Source organism: Pseudochaenichthys georgianus, chromosome 12, assembly GCF_902827115.2.
Source record: "Pseudochaenichthys georgianus chromosome 12, fPseGeo1.2, whole genome shotgun sequence".
Classification (NCBI taxonomy): Eukaryota; Metazoa; Chordata; class Actinopteri; order Perciformes; family Channichthyidae; genus Pseudochaenichthys; species Pseudochaenichthys georgianus.
The window spans coordinates 13,512,552-13,530,951 of NC_047514.1; the positions used below are offsets into that span (position 1 = coordinate 13,512,552).

General features: G+C 40.2%; 2 protein-coding genes across 3 annotated transcripts in view; both read left to right on the forward strand.

The window, feature by feature from the left end:
• The first annotated feature begins 8 nt into the window (after window positions 1-8).
• On the forward strand, window positions 9-3,360 carry LOC117456128 (UPF0729 protein C18orf32 homolog). 2 transcript variants are annotated; one of them, XM_034095880.1, is made up of 3 exons: window positions 9-156; window positions 2,317-2,532; window positions 2,981-3,360. In XM_034095880.1, the coding sequence occupies exons 2-3, from the start codon at window positions 2,353-2,355 to the stop codon at window positions 3,044-3,046; spliced, it is 246 nt and encodes an 81-aa protein (XP_033951771.1). In that variant the 5' UTR covers window positions 9-156; window positions 2,317-2,352; the 3' UTR covers window positions 3,047-3,360. The 2 variants fall into 2 exon arrangements, with proteins under 2 accessions (XP_033951771.1, XP_033951770.1); XM_034095879.1 differs by having other exon boundaries at window positions 9-133.
• Window positions 3,361-4,194: 834 nt separating this feature from the next.
• The window catches only part of LOC117455932 (dymeclin-like), a 42,727-nt gene continuing 28,521 nt past the window's right edge, over window positions 4,195-18,400 (forward strand). The window contains 9 exon segments of the mRNA XM_071204991.1: window positions 4,195-4,403; window positions 5,262-5,471; window positions 7,663-7,715; window positions 7,914-8,007; window positions 9,041-9,177; window positions 10,716-10,788; window positions 13,009-13,082; window positions 13,085-13,132; window positions 14,455-14,595. Of these exon segments, the coding sequence (XP_071061092.1) occupies window positions 5,332-5,471; window positions 7,663-7,715; window positions 7,914-8,007; window positions 9,041-9,177; window positions 10,716-10,788; window positions 13,009-13,082; window positions 13,085-13,132; window positions 14,455-14,595 (760 nt within the window). The 5' untranslated portion in view covers window positions 4,195-4,403; window positions 5,262-5,331.

Below are 18,400 nucleotides of genomic sequence, written 5' to 3' on the forward strand. Positions count from 1 at the left end.
CACCGGAAGTCAGTTCTGCGCATGTGTGGATAATAAACTTCCAGAGACTTCTCAGTCGAGACCAAAACACAGGAGAAATATCCTGTTTTCAGCGTCAATACGTGACAATAGTGGTGTTTCGTAGTCCACAGAGGTGAGAATTAATACTCAGATAAGGTAATATGGCTGAAAACATACTGTTAACTCTGTAAGAGGTATAATACCTCATGTCAGATGTCAGGAAGCTAGCATTAGCTGCTAACAGTCCATGATGACGGTGTTTGCTGATCAGTAACGATAGGTTAAAAAACTATTAAATGTCATCTGGAAGTGACTCAACCATGGATGTATTCAGACAACCTTCATCATGACAATTTGGAGTTTAAAGGAGAGATGAAAACAGCCACTATTATGCTTCTATGGACTATTTGAACAAAAATGAGTCTCTTTAACACCAGTTTTACTGACAGGTCGCTGGTTTACAAACCTCACTGCCCTGTGAACTAGTAGAGAAATGCATAATACAAGTTGTTATTAGATAACATTTGGCATCTTGACACTTGAATTCTACGTGTTTAGTCACCCTTGTTAAGATATGTCCATAACACAGTCCTGGTTGCCTACAGCTCATTACAGCAGCTCTTAGATACATCACTGCACCATGAATAACAAGTGAAGATATACATTACATTACATTACATTGCATTTAGCTGACGCTTTTATCCAAAGCGACCTACAATAAGTACATTTGACCAGGAAGACACAACCTTGAGGAAAACAGAATCATATAAGAACATCAGGTTTCAAAGAGCCAATCGTTTCAAGTGCTGCTCAACTGGCTATAGATAAGCCAGTCCTTTATTAGTATATAAGTGCTCTGTTAGCAGTTCTTTGTTAGTCATTCTATCGCTCGAAGTGGAGTCGAAAGAGATGAGTTTTCAGTCTGCGCCGGAAGGTGTGTAAGCTTTCTGCGGTCCTGATTTCAATGGGGAGCTCATTCCACCATTTTGGAGCCAGGATAGCAAACCCACGTGTTTTTGCTGATGGGAACTTGGGTCCCCCTCGCAGCGAGGGTGCAGCGAGTCGTTTGGTTGATGCAGAGCGTAGTGCACGTGCTGGGGTGTACGGTTTAACCATGTCCTGGATGTAGGAAGGGCCAGATCCATTCGCAGCATGGTACGCAAGTACCAGTGTCTTGAAGTGGATTCTAGCAGTTACCGGAAGCCAGTGGAGGGAGCGGAGGAGCGGCGTGGTGTGGGAAAATTTTGGAAGGTTGAAGACCAGACGAGCCGCTGCATTCTGGATGAGCTGCAGAGGTCGGATGGCACATGCAGGTAGACCAGCCAGGAGGGAGTTGCAGTAGTCTAGGCGTGAGGTGACGAGAGCCTGGACCAGAACCTGCGTCGATTTCTGGGTCAGCTGTGGGCGTATCTTCCTGATGTTGAAAAGCGTGTATCTGCAGCAGCGGGTTGTAGCAGCGATGTTTGCAGTAAACGACAGGTTGTTATCTAGGATAACACCCAGATTCCTTGCAGTCTGAGTCGGGGAAACAACAGAGGGGCCGATGTTGATAGTTAGGTCAAGAGAGGGACAATCTTTTCCCGGAAGGAAAAGCACTTCAGTTTTGTCAAGGTTGAGCTTGAGATGATGAGCGGACATCCACTGAGAGATGTCAGCTAAACAAGCAGAGATGCGTGCGACGACCTGGGTCTCTGAGCGGGGAAAGGACAGAATTAATTGGGTGTCGTCAGCGTAGCAGTGGTATGAAAAACCATGCGGGCTAATGACAGATCCGAGCGAGTTTGTGTACAGGGAGAAGAGGAGAGGACCAAGAACAGAGCCCTGAGGGACCCCTGTAGTTAATTGACAAGGGTCGGACTCAGACCCTCTCCAAGTAACCCTGTAGGTGCGGTCTTTGAGGTATGAGGTGAGGAGGGAAAGTGCAGAGCCTGAAACTCCAAGTTCTTGGAGAGTGCGAAGGAGGATCTGATGATTCACCGTGTCGAATGTCGAATATACATTTTGAAGTTGGACAAAACCAAGGATGGGTGCAATTATGTTAAAATGTAGTCAGTCACTGAATACAAAAGACATGACATTTTTTAACATTATCCATTCAATTGCAAAAAAAATGGGAACAAATCTATACTTAAAATATTGAAAAATATACAATGTTTCAGTCAGGCAGCTCCAAGCAGCCACTGAGCATCACATAGCATCACACGTAACAAATTACTGAGATAAAGGCACAATATTAATATGTTTTTTCTTGATGTTGTTATTTATATTTAATAGTATATTTGACCCTTCTTTAACTCTGTCTTCTCCCTGCTTTAGGTTCTTTATTGTGGGAGTCCTGTCAAAGCAGCAGTCATGGTGTGCATCCCCTGTATTGTGATTCCTGTCCTATTGTGGGTCTACAAGAGGTTCCTGGAGCCTTACATCTATCCTTTCATTTCACCCATAATTAACAAATTCTGGCCCAAAAAAGCAGTCCAAGAGAAGGCTACTACTGACCAACAAGTTACCAACAACAGTAATGGGACTCAAAAGGTAAATTATTTGTAAATTGATGATTTTATTATGATATTTTATCAATAAAACCATTTTTCCTTTTATTAAGTTATTTGTGAATGGCTGTAGGTATCAACAGTGTACAATGAATATAAGTAGAATGCAGTAGATGTATTATCTATTTATTGTATTTATTTGTTAATGCCCTGTTCATGTGCAGGGGATTTCAGATAATTGCTTTAAAATCTGTCAAAAAAATCTGTTTCTAAAACGGCCTAACAAGAACCACTTAAATACAGCTCATCCGGACACTCGGAGTCTATTTATTCACATTTATTATCACATTTAAAGTGATTGCATTTTCAGGTTAAGTTGGCTTTTAGTTTGCCTAACCATGACTGATACTGTTGTTGGTGTTTAGAGTCTCTTTTATGATTGAAGGTTGTGGATAACATCATTATAATGTTTTGATTCTCATGTTTTTCAGCCTGAAAGCAACGGTGAAGCCACTGCCAACGGATCCACAATAGCAGCAGATAAGAAGACAGATTAACAGCTCTAAATGTTTCTAATGCTTCTGAAAAAATGTAAATATGCCAGTAATATAAGATAGAGAAACTATACATTCATTTATCATACTTTTTTCAATAATTGGTTTTAACCTTCCGTATTGTCCAGATCTTGTATGTATTTTATTCCATTTGTATAACAGTAACTTTAAGAGATTGGTTATAATTGATATTCTTTCCTTGTTAATTATGAATTGATTTATAAATGTACTGTGTTGATTCTTCACTCTCTATGGAAACATTTTTCTAAGTGGATCTTGTAGTTTAATGAATAAATAAAAGAAAACCTTCAGGTAAAGGAAGATGCTCATTTATTGATCCTATACCAAGATGAACCTGAAGTGTCCTCACTTCATATTTTAATGTCAATAAGTGTTTGATTTTTTGTATTTTAAACTATATAAAATTATAATATTTGTGTATATATATATATATAGTTTAAAATGTATCACTGCAATAAGTCTTTAATCACATATTTGAAAGAAAAAAGATTAAAGCAGTTTGATCACATGAGACATAAACTGTAAGATGTCAGATAAAACTAAGAAAATACATGAATACACACACACACACACACCTGCATACATCACACATTAATACACCCTGTGCGTATTTGTTCTCAACTTTTGTTGAGGCAAACTGAGCTTAATCAAGGGAAAAAAGGACATTATTTTAAAAATATGATTATTTTTTTAACCCATACAAGTTTGCTGAAATTTATCATCTAAAATGTGTATGGATCTTCATATTGATTATATGCAGCCATTATAAATATGTGTTAAGTGTACACTTCAGAAAGGGTTAGAGAGGCGTGTGGCGCAGTGGACTAGTGCGTTGGTGTTCGGATCAGGGGAGCACAGGTTCAAACCATAGACAGTATATGGTTCAAACCCCACTGCAGTCAGCATGTCGTTGTGTCCGTGGGCAAGAGTCAGACACTTCACCCAAAATTGCTCCTGTGGGGATTGCCCACAGTATTGAGTATGCAAGTCGCTTTGGATAAAAGCGTCAAACAAGTAACATGTAATGTAAAATATATACATAGAAAATCTAAGTTTAGATCAGGCAGATCTGTTTGCCCTATTTCTATCTGCTACGTCACCTACGTAATAACATGTCGTCATTACGCAAGGGGTGACGACGTGGAAAACATGGTGGAAAGGAGTATGTAGAGTAAACTTAATTGTCGCAATTTAGCTACAGTTTCAAGTATTTGCGCACTGAAATTACACTTGACTATCAAAATTGGACAAAGCTCTTCATTTGGGGAAGCAACCGTCGCCTTTTAACGGTCCTGGGAGTAGAGAGAGCCGCGGTAACTACGAGAAGCATTTCTGACAGGTAAGCGGTCAGCTGATGGAAAACAAGCCATGAATGTTAGCTACTCTCTGGACACTGAGTAATAACACGCCAATAGTTAACAGGACATGCTCGTGAATCAGTAACTTATCGAGCTATGGGTTAATCGTACGTGTGACTGTCACTATACCGTGTATACACTCGCATTTGCCAAGACTATTTCTTGCACTGGAAACTGGGTGAGCTAGCTAACGTCATGAAGTTGCTTAACTCAAGGAGCAGATGCAACTGGAGATGCTTGAGATATCACACTGACACTACATTGGGAAACTCGCTGGTGATCTGGCAAAGTCTCCATTTTCTGTTAGCTAGCACTAGACAACAAGGAGTTCATAAGCAAATAGCATGTTTGTCTCAGCACAGCTCAGATTCAAGGCTTTATTGGCATGTGAACAGTAGCTACAGTGTAGATGTGGCAATGAAGTAAGTCTTAAGATCTGTGCCTGTTATATGACTATTACTAGGTACAAACGTACCATCTCTTTGGTTTACCAGAATTGTGTTCTTATAATGTTATCAATGTTCTCTCGCTGGCTACACCTGTGTGCTAAAGGTGTGTCATCACACACAACACATGTCCTGGTTCCTATGTTGCATCCTGTATTGAACCTGACCTCTCTTTTAAATTAATGTACTTCATGTATGAATGTGAGGATGGATGATGTTGCCTTCTTGATTTTACATAGATGGATAATGTGTTGTTTGAATATCAGGGCAGGCTCAACATTAAGTATTAGTCTAACATCCTGTGCAGTGGCTTAGTCATACATAGTTAGTCTGTAGTAAAGTTGTTCATTATTTTTGATGGCATCAATAACTAAAGTATTTTCTTTACCCCAGGAATTGGCATATGCCTGGTGAAGAAGCAATAAGAGTGGTGAGTCTGGCTGAGTGGAGCCAGTAGAGAGCGATGGGAGCCAACACCAGCCAGGTCAGTGACCTGTCCGACAACCCCAGCCTCAGGACCCTGGTGGGCACCGAGTCCATATCAGAGAACGATCCTTTCTGGAACCAGCTCATCTCCTTCACCTTCATCAGTCCCACCAGCAGGTAAACACACACACACGCACGCACGCACGCACGCACGCACACACACACACACACACACAGACACACAGACACACAGACACAGAGAGAGAGAGAGAGAGAGAGAGAAATGTCTTTTTCAGGAATGTATCAAATACTGAACATTTCCTGGTTACAGCTTCATGTTACCTTTTTTTTGGTTTGGTGTTGTCATGCTGCACTGTTGGAGGAGCCTGTGACTTAAGTGTTTCCTTGTCATATCTTCACTGTAGCTTCTGTGCATATGGCAATAAAGCCTTGAATCTTGTAAGGTGAATGAATACCTTAGGCAAATAATAGAGCTATGATAAGGTCCACTTACTAGCTTTTCCCATGGTTTTCAGTCGCATCTCATCATGATTATGACATTAAATATGCTATAAACTCCTCAGTGTCAATAACTTAGTTCTTTTAGTGTTTTTCACTGCTTAGTTGTACATTATTTACATTTATTCCTTTGGTTCATTTGATCACAAGGTCATCCTGTCAAAAGCACAATGGACTCAATCATCAGACACAGAATAATCAGCATTTTCAAATAACTTAACTAATATTATTATTATTTTAACTGAAACAAATATATTGATAGTGAGAATAATTTTTAGTTGCAGCCCCTAGATGAAATTGGGCAACAGACACAAAACAAGAGGCAGGCCAGGAAACACATTGGAGGTCAAATGGAAAGTGGCAGTAGCAACCTTCCCTGAATTGTACAGATGGTATCTCTCTAAGATGGTTATCGTGGTATAAAAATATCTTACGGTTACAACTCTAATCAAGAGTTACAGTGTGCTACATCAACAGTAGTTGGCACAGAACCAACCTAATAAGAAAGTATTTTAATATTTACAGCCAGGATCAAACATTAAACTGCAGGCAGGATGTTTACAGAGCTCACCTCGGTAATGATTCATCAGGGTTATTGTCCCGCTTGGCTGAGAATAAAACAGCATTTGTTTTCTTTGAAAATAGTGTTGAGTGGTAAAGACACTACAGTTTCTCTTTTGCAATTGTTTTTTGCCTGATTTTAAATATTGATCTATTCCATTTTCTACTCTTCGTTTCACACAATTTATCCTTTTCTTTCTATTAACTCCATAGAAGACGTAAAGATGCAAATTTAACATATATTGACTAACAGCAACACGAAATACAGGAACACTAGGTTAAAGTTAGTACTGCAATAACAGCTATTTTCATGATCGATTAATTTTCACATTACTGTTCTGATGTATTGTTCCAGCTGTAAAATGTCAGAAAATAGTTTAACAAAAGCCCAAGTTGAAATATTCCGATTAGGGCTGCATGATATGAGGAAGATACACAATAATGTTGTTGATTATTGATAAAAAACAATATTACTTGTGTGAAATACCTGAAAATAAAATGTACTCAGTTCTCAAATACAACAAATGTCTTGTAAGCTTAACATAAAGGGCACCAAAAAAGAATGATGTGTATTTTCTGAGTAAGTTGAAGGACAGTATTAGTAGAAAACCATCCTTAAAAATAAAAGTGCAATATTGCAGTCTTCCATGACGTGTTAGCTGAAGTTGACACCGCAATGACAATGAAAAACGATATAATGTGCAGCCCTAATTCAGATTATTTTCCTCTTTTAGTATAATCACATTCCCAAAATGTCTATCCCTCTAAATGTCTTAATAAGAGCCAGCCGCTCCTGTCAGTCCTGGCTCACTTTTTCACCGCGGTAATGCCTAAGGGGCGTTTCTGACCAGCCAAAAAAGTTGTTCCCTTAAAACAGACAACAAGCATGGCATGACGCCAAGAGATGTCTTCCAGAAAGGAAAGAGATTCCACGGTGAAATCTAATCAAAATGTATAGATTGCATTAGTTTGTATAAACCACAAATGCATCAAGCTGATCTAATAAACCAGTAAATATATTCACTTAGTCAGAACAATATGATAAACGGTTGTGCTTTACATCCTTCAATGTCACTACATTCACATGAATACATCTTACATTGTCTGTTTTGAGTCAATGCAGACGCACATTTTTGAATGTTATCAGTGTCTGTTTGGTTTCACAGTAGGTTTCTAGAAGATGGTTTGAGTAATCAGATCCTCTGATCCATTTCTCTCACTTATCTTTTAGATATATTTCCCCTATATTTCCTAACTTGCCTCTTCCCTTTGTTTCCCTTTCTAACAGTGGTGACTCCAAGTTACTGGAAGAGGCTGTCATCCCCCTCGCAAAGATCCTCAGTATGTTTCCTATATGGTTGAAATATGTTTCATGTCTGTGTTATTCTACTGGTAAATGCATTGATAACAATGGACATCCACTTCTCTTAAGTTATCATAGCATTTGTTTCTGCTTCTGGTTTGCATGACAAGCTATCAGATTAAGTTTCTGCATCTTATGTAACGCTGCTCATAATTCCTCTCCTCCTTCCCCCCAAGTTGAAAACAATCCTAGATCGGGGAACTTTGGCGCCCTTGTGAGAATTTTCCTGGGAAGAACCAAAGAGCTGAAAGTCTCTACAGAATGCCAAGAGTAAGTATGAGAACCTCAGATAAGATAATGGATCCTGAAATGACAGACAATGTGTTATTGTTGGAGCTATTGTTTGATCGCAGGCAGTCAGGGAATCGTACGGGGGAGAAAACACTGAAGTGGTTGTAGCTTCCCATGAGAAAAGTGCTAAGGTTTAACCATCAACACATGTGGCATTATGTTCTCACTTCCAAGCTCCATTTCCACACATTGACCCTGCCCGACTCACCACAATTGTTTGGGAGGAAACTCGTTCTCTATTTAACATCATTAGAGGTTGGAGTTATCACTCCCCGTCCTCTCCCATTTATTTCCCCCTCATTTCCCAACAGATGATGTTCCCTAAACAAACCTAAATGTTCTGTCTCTAACAGGCTTGGGTTGTGCAAATTGTCAATTTGTGGGACTGATTAGACAGACAGTGGTTGCGAAACATTGTGGCTTGGGTTAGGGTTAAATAAAGCAAAACTGCATGTTTCAGAGTGGCCTTTTATTGTGGCCAGCCTAAGGCACACCTGTGCAATAATCATGCTGTCTAATCAGCATCTTGATATGCCACACCTGTGAGGTGGGATGGATTATCTCGGCAAAGGAGAAGTGCTCACTATCACAGATTTGTTCAGATTTATGAACAATATTTGAAATGTTTTAGATCTTTGAGTTCATCTCATGAAAAATGGGAGCAAAAACAAAAGCGTTGCATTTATATTTTTGTTCAGTGTAAGATGACAACTACAATGTTTATTTATTATTTATTTGAAGAGGGCTCTTTTAGATTCTAGTTCCAGAAGGCTAAATACACAAGGGCTTTTTATCTCAGACTATTTAACTCAAGTATTCCGAGCTACTCGTGTGTAACCATTTCAATTTGAATGAACATATTACAGAAGAACACTTCAGGGTCATTCAGCTTTATACATTTAGGACATATATCAATGTCGCAAAGCTAGCCCTTCTTAGCATTTATTTCCATCACAGTTCTATGTTTGACCTTGAACATGACAACCTATTTTTTTTTTTTGTGCTTCTGCAGTCAGCTGTTTATCTGGCAGGCCCACAATGCACTGTTCATGATTCGCTGCCTGCTCAAGGTGTTCATCAGGGAGATGAGTGAAGAAGAGCTGCACCTACAGTTCTCCTACCAGGAGAGGGCGCCAGGCTCCTGTGCAGGTGAGCTCCATCACAGATACATTTGATCAAAAAGGAAGGTGCGTCACAGAGAGATGTGCAGTGAGGCCACAAAATAAATCAACTTGCAGGATTCAACCACTGATTTGTAGTCACAACTCTCATTTTGTACACGTGGAGTGACTAGCAGCTGTGTGGTATACAGACGCATTAAGTCAGTTCAGAGATTTTTCTACTCTCTTTTCTACTCCCTTTAGAGTACTTCACACAAAAAAACTATTAAAAACTACTGCTAAAAATCTTAAAACAGTTTGGCCCTCAGTGGGATCATAACATGTGAGTTATTAGAATATAGCCACCAGGGTCAAATGTGTAACACTTCCCTTATAAACCTAGAGAGAGATAAGAAATTGGCTTTTTAATTGGATCATCTCTCACTTCTTTAATAAAAGTCTGAAACTGCATCCACTGACTGCTCATCTTCTTTTGGCATCAAACACTAGGCCTTTCTGAGGAAAGTCATAAACACTCTCCAAATGGGTGGCCTGTTAATGACCTTGATAAATGTTCATAACGTAACCATTATTGGTTAAAAGCATTAACAGTATTAAAAGGAAATAAATAAAGTCAGCTTCCTTTTGAATCATTATTTTGCGGTTTGTTATTCCTGTTACCACCAACTCACACTTACACACTTTAACTGTGACATTTGCACAAAGACTGCTCTCACAGTACTTTAAGGGTTTGCTGTGCTGGGTGATAAAATGATCATTCTGAGACTTGCCTGCAAAATGACACCAAGCTAATTACAGCTGGTTGAAAGTGGTAAAAAGAAGATAGTTGAGGGTACAAGGAGGTCGTAAATTAAATCTGCAACAGTCTAAAAATATAATCTTTCCCGCTGTTGGCAGTAATGTTCATTTACAAAATGTTTTGTGTTTGACTGCTGGCTGTCACAAGACGGTGTACACTTAAAAAAGGGGAATTGTTGAGACAGTTGATTGTATGCAAATTGTTTTTTGAGGAGCTTTAATCAGAGCCACAGGCAAGCACCGTCACTGATGCTAGCTAAAATTGCCCATTACTTGCATAATGGGAAAGTTTGAATTTTATGCAAAAATATAAATTATTAAACATATTCATTTGGTTAATCCATTCATTTCCTGCCGCTTATCTGTATCCAAATTGTGTTAATTTGATTAATTCCATGATTAGGAATTATTGCTCTATACTGCTGGGAAGTTATACAAAATAAATGAATGTAGGCCATTTCATCTCTCCTGGTTTACTCTAATTTCTTCGGTATGATCCTTAAACGGCTCTTACATTACATTCCACATGATATAAAAAATGTCTGTAAAAGTATTAAATTATACTTGGCAAAAACCAGCAGGAAACCGTGTAATCCAAATTGGCTAATTCCCCTCTGTGCCATTCCTCTGTACAGCAAGCATGACATATGGATGATAGGAGGGATGGAGAGAAGGTGGAACTGGAGTTGGAAGAAACTAAAAGAGACTGTGATCAACAGGAAGCTGCCTTACTCTCTCATATAATAACTCCCCCAACCTCTTGTGTAGAAACAGGCAGCGAGGACCTCCTGGAGGAACTGTTGTCCAACCTCATTCACCTGATCGTAGAAGTGCCCCTGCTGTAAGTAGTGTGTGTGTGTGTGTGTGTGTGTGTGTGTGTGTGTGTGTGTGTGTGTGTGGTGTGTGTGTGTGTGTGTGTGTGTGTGTTGTGTGTGTGTGTGTGTGTGTGTGTGTGTGGTGTGTGTGTGTGTTGTGTGTGTGTGTGTGTGTGTGTGTTGTGTGGTGTGTGTGTGTGTGTGTGTGTGTGTGTGGTGTGTGTTGTGTGTGTGTGTGTGTGTGTGTGTGTGTGTGTGTGTGTGGTTGCAATTACACCCCATTGTGTTTTACCATTCACTAAAAAGGTCACACATGCAAGACTGATTCGGAAACACTGAACAGTTGCATTTCACTCACATTATTTAATGTCAAAGTGCTAATTCTTCAGAACCACTTGTTTGACATTTTATTATCAGAAAACAGGAACGACATGAGATGTTCATGTCAAACACCCAATTTATTGCCGTTTCCCAGCCCAAACCGTCTTTTGGTTTGCCTTTCGGTGGTTGTTAATGTGTCCAGGATGTTAGGCATTGAGCAGTTAATGGGAAACACTTTGTGAAAGTTTGTATGTGTAACTCACTTTGCGTGCTCCACTTGCTCATTCACTAACCGAGAGAAGCTGGAGACCATTATGGATTAAGGTTAGGCTCGGATGTCCATGTGTTTCACTTCGAGAGCCGTCAGCCAGACTGACGAGCTGGAGCTCTGAGCTGGCGGAGTGGAGTAAAGGGACAACATGAAAAGGAAGGGATATGACTAAAAGATGTTTGCGGTGTCGAAGAAGAGAAAAAGGCTTGAAATGAAAGTTTGGATTAGGAGCCGTGCCAAGGAGTGGGAGAGGAGGGAACATAATGATTGAAAAATGGTATCATCCTTTACTTCCGCGTGGGCGGTGTGCACGCTAACACTCTCTGCTTTAATGAGGGAATATTTCAGTGTGTAAACTGATCAATGCAGGAATTATCCCCTGCCTGCCATTCTGTCTGTCGCACAGAGGCAAAGAGACACTGCGCACGTCTCAAATCCTGCTCTGCAGAGTCAAAACAAGTTCACACTAACATGACTGACGATGGCATTTTCCTCCACTCATCTTAAACTTTTCCTCCCTGTACCCGTGTCTGTATTGTGTCAGTTTTTGATCCTCCTGTCTTTGTCAACCAATCTCCTCTCTGTCTCCCGTCTCTTCTTTTTGTGTCTGGACTTCAAGCTCTCGTGTAAATCCATTCAGCATTCCTACAAGATTCATTGTCTAAGCTTCAAAACTTCCACCTGTTTTTCTTTCCTCCACCACTTTGTGGCTGTTGGCCTGTTTCCTCTGTACGTGCTTCTGGTTTGGATGGAAATATATTTCCCCAAAATCTTTTGACAGAATTGTGCACTTGATCTTTTATGTCTTCATTTTACAAGAAAGATTGATTCTGACCTATACATCACAGTTAATCCCCTATTGTTTTCCCACACATTCTTTAACTGAAATGTTTTCTAATCAATTATTTAGGTGCCTTATATTAACACTATCCCTATGGTGAAGTCTTTACTGTTGTATTAGGTGTCTTTGCGACATACCTAGTAATTATTTCAGTAACTATCATTGTTAATGACGTAACGTAATTTAAGCTTGACACAAATGGCAAATACATTTTTTTAAGATATCATTTAAGTTTGAACTGTTGGAGGGAGAAAAACAGCTGTTTGTTTTCTTTTGGTTTTTTGGAAATGTATGATAGCTTTTTTCACATTTTATTGACCAAAAATAGTATTCAATATGAATACATTAATAACATGATTTTTGAAGACCCCTGTACATACGTACACAGTCAAGTGAAATCGGCAAATATTGTGTAAATATGAAAGAAACACAACCATTGTCCTAAGTTTAAAATCTGGTTGATTATTGAAAGCCATGTTTGTCTGTGTTCAGGTGTACGGAAGCACGTTATGATTAAACAGTAGGGAACACACTTCAATGAAAGGATAGTCATCAGCAGTGGGGCCACTTTCCATTGGCATCTCATTTTATACAACATGTCACAGATGCAGAATATCCTGCTTCCCTAAAACGTAATGAATGAATGTTTTTGATATTTTAAAAGGCTTTTGCTTAAATATCAGGCATTTGTATGTGTTTACATTAAGAATTACATATCTAAACCTTGTCTTCTTACACATATATTCATAACCTTTAAAGTTGCGATTATAATGTATTTGCATGAACTCTTATTGTGTCTTTCTTTTCCTGTAGAGACATCACCTACAGCATCCTGTTTGAAGCGGTGACCACACTGCTGGTGTTCTTCTCCTACCAACTCTTCAACAAGACATCCTCCGAGATGGATTAATCTATCAGCACATCATGAAAGGACGATGGTGAGGAAAAAGCACACATGACAAGATACTGACATTTAAACTGAGCACCAATACCAAGTTTGCTTAAATGAAAGCCACAATTGGAAAACAAACCAATAAAGGAAAATGTGGACTGCATTACGAGTTGCTCTCACTTACCTCTGTAACTGGGTCATCCACAATCTGCAGGCCCCAGATCATTTTGGACCTTCTCCAATCCAACGTGACACTGCCTGATATAGGCTTGCTGTTTATATATCCACACTGATACTTCTCATCATGTTCTAAACAATGTCTTCGTGTGTCATTAAGTGATACTAAGGGGGGAAACAGAAATGAATCTAATAGAACTTTATCTTCTTATCTTATCACTGTGACTTAATCTTCTGTGATTCTGAAAGAATGTAATCCAGTGACTCGTTTTAAAAAATGTTGATAAGCTAAATCTTCAGCGTGGGAAAAATTAGAGTGTGGATGTAGTATAACTCGCATAATGCTAATACAGTCTGATGTTGAGCTACTTTTAAATGCTTTAAAATCCTTTGTTAATTATAATCTTGAAATAGAAATGCTGCAAGCCTGAATGCATTTTGAAGTCTAGTAGTTCTGTTAAGATGGGTCGACAGAGGATGGAAGTCATTTTCTTTTAGGGCTCTTGCAGCATAACACCCAAATGAGAGCACTTTGGATTAACTGCTAATGAGATGGAGAAATGCTTTGGTCTAGCTGTTGTTGGCAAAACAGATCTAAATGGTTTTATCACTGGTCGTTTAAGAAACTATGTGCTGTGTTGCTGGAAAAACTGATATTTGGTATACAGATACTCACATTGACACATAATATGGACCACACACACACACACACACACACACACACACACACCACACACACCACACACACACACACACACACACACACACACCCCTGCATGTACTAGAAACAAGTCCTATGTCTGGTTCCTTGGGTTTTATTACACTAAGAAAGGGTCGACACCTACTCCTATTAGTGGCAGATAATGAGGCCGACTTGGCAAGTGAGCTGACATTTTTTCAACCAACCCCGCCAGCTCTGATAAAAGGAATAATTTAAATGGTTATGCCCGTGTTCATATTCTGTATTCAGTGGAGTGCAGTCAGATGTAATTGATGTTTCTGTTGAGCAGGTAAGGGACAGCTTTTAAGGCCAGAGTACTAGATAACCCCAGGGCTTTTATTGTAATATTCTATAGACAACTCACATCATTCTTGAAATGTTGGAAGAGCTCATGTATTACACCTCTTCTGAAGAAAGCCCCAGCTGTCTTTGTGAAACTCTCTTTGCGTTTGTGTCTCTTTTCTCCCAGGTTTGTCTTTAACTAGTCGGCTGGTGAAGACCCTGCTCTATAACTTCATCAGGCAGGAGAAGTGTCCGCCTCCAGCGACCCACATCTTTGAGCAGAAAGCCGAAGGAGGCCTGCTCTATGGTCTGGCCTCAGGGGTGGCAAGTAAGTGTACACACATCCACACACAAATGAAAACAAAAAGAAACGACAAATGGAGCAAAAGAAAATCTATATTATTTGGTTTGGTTGAGAAAACATCATTTTTTTATATTTTACTGTAGGTCAGCGTTCCCAACCTTTTCAACTCAGGCGCCCACTTAAGATCTAAAAAAGAGAAAAGTTTCGGCCCCCATTAGGGGGCCGTTGCCCACAGGTTGGGGAACCGCTGCTGTAGGTAATACGTATATGGGTAATGTGGCAAAATCTACAACGTGGTTTAACTTGAACCCAACAGCTATTTGTGTATTTAGTCACTCTTGTTGCTCACAGTTTGTTGTTTGTTGTTGTGATATATTCCCCACATCAAAATTAAACTGGCGAGTAAAATGGCATCAGAAATTGCAGGAATGATGGTCCAAATTCAGAGATTAGTGCCAGACATTAAGAAGAAACAGATTGAGTTTATTTTAATTATTTTTTTCCGTGGAGCCAAAGCGTGGTAAATAAGATTAATATGAGAAATGAAAGCCAATGCCGACATCCATGGCACTGTGGATGAAAGGTGATATGTCAAAAAATGAAGTTGTGTTGTGTGGGTTGTGTGTGTGTGTGTGTGTGTTGTGTGGTGTGGTGTGTGGTGTGTTGGTGGTGTGTTGGGGTGTGTGTGGTGTTGTGTGTGTGTGTGTGTGTGTGTGTGTGTGTGTGTGTGTGTGTGTGTGTGTGGTGTGTGTGTGTGTGTGTGTGTGTGTGTGTGGTGTGTGTGTGTGTGGTGTGTGTGTGTGTGTGTGTGCATGTGTGTGTGTGGTGTGTGTGTGTGTGTGATGTGTGTGTGTGTGTGTTGGTGTGGTGTGTGTGTGTGGTGTGTGTGTGTGGTGTGTGTGTGTTTTGTGTGTGGTGTGTGTGTGTGTGTGTGAGTGTGTGTGTGTGTGGTGTGTGTGTGTGTGTGTGTGGTGTGTGTGTGTTGCAATGTTTGTTTGCGTGGTAAGATAGGGCCGGGTTTCCCCCAACAGATAAATGCTCTTTGTCGGTTGTTGGTGGCAGATTCCTATCAGGAGCCATCAGCATTCATCCCAGCCTATCTGTCTGGGTGGCCAGTGATCGGGCCGATGAGTTGTGGTGCCCTGTCCTGTTCTGTAATCCCTAGAGCCTGTCGTCTGCAGCCGCCTCCCTTATACACACACGCCACAGATCACCAGAACCCAGCGCTCTTTCCTGCCCGGAGCTCAGACACCACCTTGTTTTTCTATTCTCCGTCTCTCTGTCTCGGCCATGCCACACAGTGCCAGGGATGGGGCAGAGCACACATTGAATTTGGATGTTGAAAATGGGTGTAGGCAAGAGGTAGAGACAGTACATATTAGTTAATTTCTTTCATTTTTCAGCGATGAGCAAATATTCAGCCAGTTAAAAGGGACTTGCAGCAATTTTACACGGAAAATCCGTTTTTCTAGTCATGGTTAGAATATTGTAGGGTGGTACCAATTTTCAATTAAAGCTCTGAAGGTCTGTCATTCGATGTAATGATGTCACCGCCTTAAAAAACAACGTGTGTGTGTGTGTGTGTGTGTGGTGTGTGTGTGTGTGTGGTGTGTGTGTGTGTGTGTGTGTGTGTGTGTGTGTGATGTGGTGTGGTGTGTGTGTGTGGTGTGTGTGTGTGGTGTGTGTTGTGTGTGTGTGTGTGTGTGTGTGTTTGTGTGTGGTGTGTGTGTGTGTGTGTGTGTGTGTGTGTGTGTGTTGTGTGTGTGTGTGGTGTGTGTGGTGTGTGTGTGTAGTGTTGTCGGTGTGTGTGTGTGTGTGTGCGCGAACCGGCACCTCCGCTTACTCCGGTTAACATGCCCCAACCTATGCAATTGGATGCACGATCTTTCCCTAAATTTAAGGATATGGAATTTTGGAAATCTATCCTTTTATTAATAAACCGTCAACTTGAATGGATTTGTTGCAAAGGTTGGATCGCCCAAGTGAAACCCATTAATATAGAAGCCACCACTGAAAATAAATGATACATATTGGTGGAAATTATTATATTAGAACATTTTGGGGTTAGTCTTTACAGTTATGTCTATATATTGTTAGTCTTGGCAGAAGGCCTGTGTTTAAAGCTGTGGCATCTACAAATCAGTGAAAGTCTAAACGAGGGACATGAATGCTTTATGAAGTCTGTAAACCCACATACAGTGCACTGGACTAGACAACACTACCACAACCTACTTAGCATTCATGCTTTTTATAGCAATCCTTCTTCGTCATGTTAGCAGCATGTAAAACCATTCATGCGTGCACCCTCACTTCATAGACGCTCTGGAAGTCCCCCCAGATACAGCACTGGCCATTGGCAAAGCAAAGCAGTGCTTCATTTCCGTCGCCATGTGAATGTGTGGGCGGATAGGATGTCTCTTCCTCTCTCGCTTTGACACACTCTGCTGTCTGAGTCTGAAACGAGAGTCTGCAGGGGGAGTATCACCCAGTCTGGCAACTCCTCTCCTCTCTTCTCATTTCCTCTCCTCTCTTCTCTTCCTCTCTTCTCATTTCCTCTCTTCTCTTCTCCTCTCTTCTATATACTGTTCAATGATTTACATTTCTGATTTCTCCACATGCACACATTATACTTTGTTGAGCTATCAGTCTGCCTACAAGCAGAAACACACGATGATATCTTGTGTGCAATCCCCAGGTCTGACGTCAAGAGGCTAACAGTAACTCTGCCTCTTCTATGATCCCAATCTACTCTATTGATGGTGACAGTCCCACCAACACGAACAGCCTTACATGTATGTGTGTTAGGCATCATCAGCGTAGCTCACGTGACAGAAAGGATGCTGATCTTATAGATAGATCTAAATCACTCTGTCTGGGGAACATTTTCATTTGTTGCATATGTTTTTGTTAGAAGGCTTTTGGACTGGGTTTGGGCGAAAGTGCTTTGAGCATATATTTTCATTTGTGTGAGCATATCAGAATAGTGTGTTTGTTTATTGACTGTACCGCATGATTCCCCAACCACGGGCTGGGTGTACTTTGTGTGCATTGCCAAGGCCTGAAGCCCTCATGGCATATTTCATTCAGTGTTATGCAAGTAAATAAGTAAGGAGCACATTCTGTCTGTCTCTGGTCACCAGGCGTTCACATCTACTTAGCGCTGAAGGGTATGTTCTCCGCTCTAACTTTGAGAACATATTCCCCTCCTCAGCCCACTCCTCTGGCGTCTCCACAGACCCCTGAGATGTTGGTGTTCAAGACTATGTGGCACTAGTGTCCTTAGAACTTTTGGTGATTTATATATATATATATATATATATATACGGTTATATTTTATTCATACTAGATTTACATTTTGGTCTGTTGATCCTCTACTTCGGTCATGGCTGTAATATCAACAACTGAACGAACCAACTTTTACATTAGAGCAAAGAGTTTCAATTATCCCAATAAATATATTCAAAGGATTGGTGCAAAAAATTGGCGCACACAATGTTTCCCACATAAAAGTTCCTAATGATTTTAATGATCAGTTCACTTTTTATTTGCCTCCATCAACCAATAACAATTTCTAGAAGCTGTTTTTTCTTGACCAAAACACATGAAAAACAATCACATTCACATCAGCTTCAGTTTGACTTTTGCTTTATTTAGCCTTTACCTTCAATTCTTATACATTGTATTGTAAACACAGGCATAGAAGAGTGATCCTTTGTTTTATTGATAATGTATTGTGACACTTTGCAGCTGCATAAAGCTAAAATAATGCAACAGAGAAAAACATTAATGTTACTCTTAAGAGGGTTTGTTCTAATTTAGTCAGACTGAA